An 8,180-nucleotide genomic window follows, 5' to 3' on the forward strand; every position below is an offset into this window, starting at 1 on the left:
CAGTGGTGTGGTGGAAACCACAGTTTTTGGGGGGTTTATTTCTAAAAAGACGTCTAGTTTGAAATGACTCGACTTCTCACTTGATTCATAACGTCAGTAAACGTTTTCCTGAGGACTTGATGGATCAATCTCTACTGTCAAGTCTTCGCCAATAAAAGCAAAATGTTCATTTTGTAGCTTATGGCCCATCTAGGGCTGCGACTAACGATTCATTTCACTATGGATTAATCTGTCGATTATTTTCTCTAATAACCGATCACTTGTTTGGTTCATAAAATGGTGAAAAATGTTGACTGCGATTCCAAACCACCAAGATAAATGTTTTGTTTCGTCCACACACCGAAGATATTCAGTTTACTGTCACAGAGGAGCAAAGAAACCAGAAAAAATATTCATATTAAAGAAGTCAAGTCAAGTCAATTTATTTCTATAGTGCATTTACAGACGGCTGAGCCGCACCAAAGTGCTTCACAAGAAAGTGCTTAAGTGCAATAAACAAAGAATAATAGAAGCTGAAATCAGAGAATTTCATAATAACTACTTGAACCGATTAATCGATTATCAAAAGAGTTGGCGATTCATTCAGTAGTCGATTACTAATCGATTAACTGTTGCCACTCTAGGTCCATTCAGAGTCAAAGAGATGATAAAGCACCGTGTACATTGGGGTGTGTGATTGACAGCTGGCCCGTCCATCTCTTGCATGGTTGCAGGTGCAGGTGGACGCTCTCAGACAGACCACACACTCAACTCTACGTCCGGTTGTCAAACAAACCCAACGTGAAATGCGAAACGAAACCAAACCGACGGTTGACAACTTCTTTTCTTCTCTCAACAACTCAAGAGACACAACAGCGAAATTACCGGAGATCCCCGGATAAACTTCTCACAAAGTGTGTCGTGTGGTTTTGTAAAGACAGGCCTTCTGAGAAACACCATGAGGTCACGGGTTTTTGGTTCCTCTGAGTCGCCGCGTAGCCATGAGCGACAGTGATCCATCTGCACGACCACCGCGGCCTGGACAGGAAATGCAGGTTCACGCGAGTAGACGTCGCAGAGCGGCCACCTGTGACATGCTAGCAGACGGGTGTCTGCTAGCATGGCTGGTTTCACCAAACTCCCGTATATGCACACAAACCCCCCCAGGACACACTCAAAAGGTCATTGGTTAAACCGCCGTCCCAGCTGCTGCAGGTGCAGGGAAGAGTCCGACCGAGCGACCTGATGCAGATGACGTAGAACATCAGACTGAACAACTGACAATGACTAGACACCAAGTGCCTGACGTCGGATGAAGAAAGAAACCTGCGCGATGTCATTGTATTCCCATAAGCAGGTCTTAGAACTGGTCGCCTTTCCAGCGAAGGTTAGTACCACTTCCAAAACATCCATATGTCGAGCCACAGAAAGTGGAAAAAGCCACAAGATGAGGTTAAAAGCATCCAAATAAAGGTACGAGTTCCAACTTACATGACGCCCCTCTGTTCCATAACACACATCCTGACGCTCGGCTTGACGCTCCGCGCAAACGACTTCTTCCTCACGGACGGGGCGGACATGTCGGTGGACATGACGGCGGCGGCACAACGCAGTGTACCAGCATACTTTTAAAAGCAGACGCTGGACGAGCGGACCGAAGGTCTCGGATTGGAGTGAATCACAGATTAGACTGGAGATTTGGAAAAAAAAGGAACAGGATCAGATCATGGATGAGAGAAAGACGAGATGGAAGAACGGCGGAGAACGGAGGTGAAGTCTTGTCGATTGTAAAGTCAGTTGGTGGTGTGAAGCCCCTGACGCTGCGCCACTCGCTTCCTGAAGAGGCCTCCTCCTCTGGCCCCCCTGCTTCTCATTGGTCAACCCGGGCTGCGGCGGGTTCCTTCCTGCTTCCTCATAGCTCGAACGTGATTGGCTGCCGGATGCGACCCACACCATTCACACAGACGTGCCTCACACACACATTGACAGACCGGACCAGGGAATGAGGCCGGGGGACTTTCCATCCCTCACGGCTGGAACAATACAAAGGTCAAATCACACACACACACACACACACACACACACACACACACACACACACACACACACAGAGCAGTTCCTCTTAGAGTTTGCAGGAGAACTCTTACGTTTGCAAAGTCTGAAGTGTAACTTCTGCATCTCTACAGCTTCCCATTGTCATGGTGTCTATATCCCCGCACCGATTGGACGGTACCAGCTGTCAATCACGCCGCATCCACGCTCCGATGTATACAGTGCTCGATCGTCTATTGGGAAACTGAAAAGACATTTTTTTCTTCGACTCACTGTGGTGACTCACTCAAGGGGCCGGTGGTTTCAGGTCGGGCTGATGGGAACCGACCAGACGCACACAAAATGATTTATTTTTAAAGGGGGGGGGGGGGGGGGGGGGGGGGCGTGAAAGCGTGACAGTTTATCGTCCATTCACTCTGTTTGTGTTTCTCCTGCCCTGTGAGTCTTTGTATCTGTACGCAGTCTTTTGACTACCTGAGAAGACGCCACCCCCACGACTGACACCTTGTTCTCTGCTGACCTGTCGCTTGTTGCGGTCTCTTCAGGATTTGGTTGCTGGGCAACGTTATTATTGGATGACACATTCAAGCTTGCGGCCTCCCTGAACCGTGTCGGTTGTTCTCTGACTTCAAGTGTTGCTGCGGTTTTTCGACCGCTTTGGACTTTTGTCCCTTTCTCCACGTATGGCGTCAGTTTGAACTTTCGAAACACCGGCACATCGCCACGGCAGAGTTTAATAAAGTGACACGCCACGAAACACGCGTCGCCCATTTGTAAAGGAGACAAACGCGAGAGTCTCCTGCACAAACACGCCTCTCACTGTGATCTAACTTCTTTAACAGCTAGTCAATAAAAAAAGAAAGAGCCATGAAAGAGTGTGAAACGGATCCACATGCGACTGCGACGACACCACGGGGGAGCTGCCTGAAACAGACATGTGTAAAGTGAATCCATGCATTCCAGATGACGGAGACACAACTGACCTCTTCGTCCTGAACCGTCGACCCGAGGTTGATAAACTCCCTGTGGAGTGGAAGGTCCCGACAGTCCAAAAACCCCGTAAGACCTCTTATCAAGGACCGTCCTGTCATGAACGTCTTGGCATGACTTCCCCTGGAGAACTGGTTAACAAGTCCACCAAGTCTATTCTTATTGGACACATTCAGGTTTCTAACCACGCAACAATACGAACATAACAGACTCAATCAGCAGATACAGCAAACAAATTCATTTTCTTCGTAGCATCAACACGGGATTAAAATAGCGTGTTACCAACTTGGCTTCTTCTCTCCTGCCGTCGCTTTGCTGCAGGTATTTTCCGACTCTGGCGCTGGAGAGTCTGGATCGGCGACTGCAAACCACCAACTTCCCCACATGATTCCGCTCAACACCAGCTGCTCTTATCACTGTCACCGTGATTATACATCTCTAGGTGGAACTTGCATTGTGTCATGTTCCCCGCCCTTTCCCCTTTCCGTCGACCCGACCGGCTGCGGCGGACGGACGCCAACCCCCAAAGTCCAGTTCGACTTCTTTCTATTAAAATATGGCCAACACCTAATCTGTATGAAAATTGCTCTGAGATTGCTTATCTTATGAATCGGCACTCTATGAACTAGTAAAAAGCGACACGCTTTGTACCAGCACACAAACCAGCAAGAGGTTTCTCGATCACTTTCACATCTGTGGAGCGGTACTAGTTGTGTGTGGCACTGTTTCTTCTTCTGTCTGTACCTTGCAGCCATCTTAGACTTTCAAAAGCTGGAACACGTCCATAAAAGTTCACACATCTTGAATAGACTGTTGTTAAATGTGAATAGAACTCACCCATGGAGCGCCGGCGCGTCAGCTGTGGAGCTCCTCCGTCTGTGACTGTGTCATCGAGGGGTTTGAGTCCTGCTCAGCTGCGCCTCAGCCCAGCTCACTTCCTGGCGTGGCGTCTCAGAGCTACTGTACGAGGTGTCATGACACGCTCCCTTCAACCACAAGAGAAACTGGCTGCGACATGACTCACGACATGCCCTCCTCAGCAGCATCAAGCATTTTATGATGTTATGATTAAAACCCCCTCCAAAAAACGGATTTACAGGATTTTGCGGTCGTTCCTCGAATCAGGAATGACAAAAGTGTGACAACATCTTGTGTGTGTGTGTGTGTGTGTGTGTGTGCACATATCAGGTTTCACTGGCTGAACAACTGCACCAAAGAAACTTCGTGAACAACTTCCCCTTTTGTAGGCGGATCATTCCTTGGAACGTCTGGTCAGCAATTATGTCATAAACAAACACCCACATAATATTTAAACTGAAGCCAGCGCCTACAGTATACAACCAAATTAGCCTCGAGTGTAGTGACCAGAAATAGCTTCCATTGAACCCCCCCCCCACACACACACAGACAGAATCTAAACCACAACATTTTTTTATTACATGTGAAATGTGAGCTTCGGAGAGAATGAGAATATTGCTGTAGACGTGGTTTCACTATATCATTTGACCTGCAAACAAAAGTTATTTTTGCATGTAACCTATTCTCACCAAAACAGGCAGTTGTCCCCGTGGTGCTCAGAAGATTTGTGTCAAGCCAGACGCAAGTTTCAAAAGTCCAACTGACAAACACATTTGACCAATCGCAAGTCAGTCTCAGCTTTCAACCAATGACGTTTCAGGCCATTTTGATAGCATTAAATAACTAAGTAAAACTAAATTTATCAGAAACATGAACACTTTAACATACAGCGTGATAAGAACTATATACCTACAATGACAGAATGCATCTTTAAAGCGTACTTTGACTTTTTAGTTTGGTCCATGTCTGATCTGCTAATATGGAAAAGGCAAACCCTCTATTTTTAATTTTCAAAAATGAATTGTTTATTTTTTTTAAAAATGTGAATACGTGAAATCCAAACAAGTCTTGATTGTTTATGAAAACTTGCACTTTTCAATTACTGATTAAAAGTTTTTTGTTGTTTCTTTTTACTCTATGGTGTATAAGGTATTTAATTTAATTATTTGAAGTTTTTTTGTTTTTCTTTGTGCTTGTATGTTTTGTCAAATGGTCTATTTCTTATATTCTCTTATTTGTTTTGTACTACAGTACAAATCTAAAAAGAAATGAATAAGCCTTTTTTGATTGGTACACAATAAAGTTATGAAAAAAAAAACATGGCGTAGGCGGGGATTTACGACCTATACTGCAGCCAGCCACCAGGGGGCAATCTGGAAGATATGGCTCCATTTTTGGGGAGCCTCCATGTCGCCAATACAGTCTATGGTGGTCGGGCACGATCCCCGCCTCCACCCACGGAGGCTCCCAGGGGCAGGGTGATTACCACTGAGCAAGGCATCAACTAGCTAGCACAGTGCTAATTCATATTAGCGTGCTGCGACACCTGTGGAACAAATAACAGCAGTCAACACAATAAAGGCTAATTATGTACCATCCATGTTGAGGTTGTGCAATCAAGACAATTGAATCCTTGAATTTCTGTCAACCGTCTTTAGACCCACAAGTAAAACCATCTCTCCTGTTTGTGCTAAAGGCAGACTGCACATCCTTCACTAGCATTTATGGGTATTTATATATATATATATATATATATATATTTAAAATGACAGTCTAGAATTTGAACCTCAGTCATTTGGCCGCAAGAGTGAATGTACCGCGTTGTTTTCCTTTGTCAGCATGCAGACAGTAATCACACCGTCTCTGGAAACCGTAGCGAAGCTGCAGTGAAAAGCTTTGCTCCACTGCAGCTCATCTGCCTGCAGCGTCTGTGTAGTCTGGGCTTCGTGCGGTGTCGGAGAACTTGCGACCCTTTGGGCCGCTAGATAAACAACCAGAGGTTCAATAAAAAACCCTCAGATTTAAACAAAGGTCTAGTCCCTTGAAGGTAGCGTCACGTAGACACAAAATAAATCCTTTGACGTAAATCCCTTATTTAACTCCAGTGACTTTCTGAGCACACACACACACACACACACACACACACACACACACATGCGTTTTTGATATTACTTGTTTCTGTGTTGGTGTTACCATGCAGTGAGGGATTTGCATGTTGCTGTTATCTTCTGAATATGGGAAACAGACAGAAGAATCGTGTAGGTGTATGTGCAAACTTGTGGGTAATTATAGGCTGTTTGGGCTGGTGGGTGTTGAGTGGAAGCCACACAGGTAGGAGGACAGATGGGTGTAGAAACTGCGCCGGCTTCTCACTGTTCAGCAATGAGAAAATTGATATGACATTTGAAAAATGCTATTTTTATGTTTAGGGACTGCCTACACATACTGTATACAGGTGTTGTATAGAAGTTTGTTAATTCCTCCCTGGTACAGTTTACTAGTGAATCATTTTACAGAACCGTGTCGTGCTACAAAAGTTACTTGTGACGCCTTCCTGCTGCAGGGATGGTCTGACAGATTTTATTTTATTTTGACTTTTGTCTTTGACTTAAAATCTTTACACTTCCTTTTGTTCTCTGTTTTTTATCAATCAAAACACTGTAAATATAAGTACTAAGTCTGCGAGAGCTCAAATGTTAGCTCATGTTAATGTCTCTTTTCTCACTGTCTTTACTCTCTCAACTGCCTGTGAGGAAATCAAGTTTTTGGACTTCTAATCAAATTCATACTTCAAAGGATTGAGCTTTCCTTCAGTAACCATCCATCCATTTTCTTTCCATTTATCAAAGGTCAGGGTGCGGTGGCAGCCATATAAGCAGGTTGTTCCAGATATCCCTCTCCCCATCTATGCTTTCCAGCTCCTCCTGGGGGATCCCGGGGCGTTCCCAGGCCAGATGGGATATATAATCTCTCCAGCCAGTTTTAGGTCTACCATAGGGTCTCCTCCCAGTTGGGTGTGCCTGGAAAACCTCCAATGGAAGGCTCCCAGGAGGCTTCCTGATAAGATGCCTGAACCACCTCAACTGGCCCCTTCCGACGCAGAGGAGCAGCGGTTCCACTCCAAGCTTGTTCAGGATGTCTGAACTCCTCACCCTATCACCAAACCACCCTAAAACTCTTTTCGGGCCACTTGAATCTGTGATCCCGTTCTTCCGGTCACTACCAAGAGCTGATAGCCATCCGTTAGGGTCTGAACGGAGATCAACTGGTACATTTGAAGCCTTGTAGCTCATCTTCCTCTTCACCATAACAGTCCAGTACAACGCTGGAATTACTGCTGATCTTCCCCCAACTCGTGAAGTCCCCGAGATACTAACAACTCTTTCGCTTGGAGCATCGATCCCCCCATGGCCTGGGACTTGGAGGTGCTGATTCTCATCTCAACTGCTTCACGCTGGGCTGCAGACCGCCCCAGTGTCGACGGGGTTCAGGGTCCGACGAAGCCAACACGACCACCATCATCTGCAAGAAGGAGGTACACCATTCTGAGGCCCCCTAAGCAGGACATTCCTGCCCATTCTTGACTAGTTCAATCAAGACGCTCCAGACGTTTACTGACCTTACGTTTGTTTGTATGTTGCCGTGGCTGAAGGTTTATTTAGTGCTGACGTAGTCACCAGGTCATTGAGGGTGGGTGGCAGGGGGGGATAGTCAGATACATATTTGTGTGTTTCCATATACACAAAAATACGTCCAGTATCCCACTAACTTCAGAAGTGACACCTTCCCGTCTTTGAAGAATGACTGCTGAGGTCCTCATCGTTCGGACCACCTGCGCGTTGTTGTCGGCCACGTCTGAAGGAGCAAAGAAAAGACAACAAGAGCGGCACGTATGCGCGGCGGCAAGCGGCTAGTCCGCGTGGCTGGCATCATCATCAGCGTCATCGTAGCCGTGCTGTTCCGTGTGCGTGGCCCACAAACTGCATGAAACGAGCCGGAGCAGCGGCATTCCTGGTTGAACGGCGGCGGTTGGCGGGCAGGTGACATTTGTGTCCAGTGTCTTTGTGCTGTCATAGACGTCACATTGCAGAAAAGGGGCTTGAAACAGAGAATCCTGGGAATCCAAAGAATCTACACAATAAGTATCTATTTTGAGTGTCAGTGCAGAGAAACAGTGTATGTGTGTGTATGTTTGTTGGTGTGTGTGTGTGTGTGTTAAAGGGGATGTTGCCGTTTCCCCTGTAGTGACAGTGTCGGGCGGCCGTCCCACGTGTCACCTCGCAGCCCCTCCTCCCACGCTT

General features: G+C 46.4%; 1 protein-coding gene across 3 annotated transcripts in view; it reads right to left on the minus strand.

The window, feature by feature from the left end:
• sh3bp2 (SH3-domain binding protein 2) overlaps positions 1-4,219 on the minus strand; it is a 13,612-nt gene extending 9,393 nt beyond the window's left edge. Inside the window, exon 1 of one of the 3 annotated variants that reach the window (XM_035608679.2) lies at positions 3,859-4,219. Coding sequence is in view for 2 of the 3 variants with exons in the window: in XM_035608678.2 (XP_035464571.1) it covers positions 1,471-1,571 (101 nt within the window). In the remaining variant the exon portion in view is untranslated. Of the gene's footprint in view, positions 1-1,470; positions 2,014-3,858 lie in introns of those variants that run through there. The other 2 variants (XM_035608678.2, XM_035608677.2) reach the window with 2 other exon arrangements.
• Positions 4,220-8,180: the final 3,961 nt, after the last annotated feature.

Source organism: Scophthalmus maximus, chromosome 20 (genome assembly GCF_022379125.1).
Source record: "Scophthalmus maximus strain ysfricsl-2021 chromosome 20, ASM2237912v1, whole genome shotgun sequence".
NCBI lineage: Eukaryota > Metazoa > Chordata > Actinopteri > Pleuronectiformes > Scophthalmidae > Scophthalmus > Scophthalmus maximus.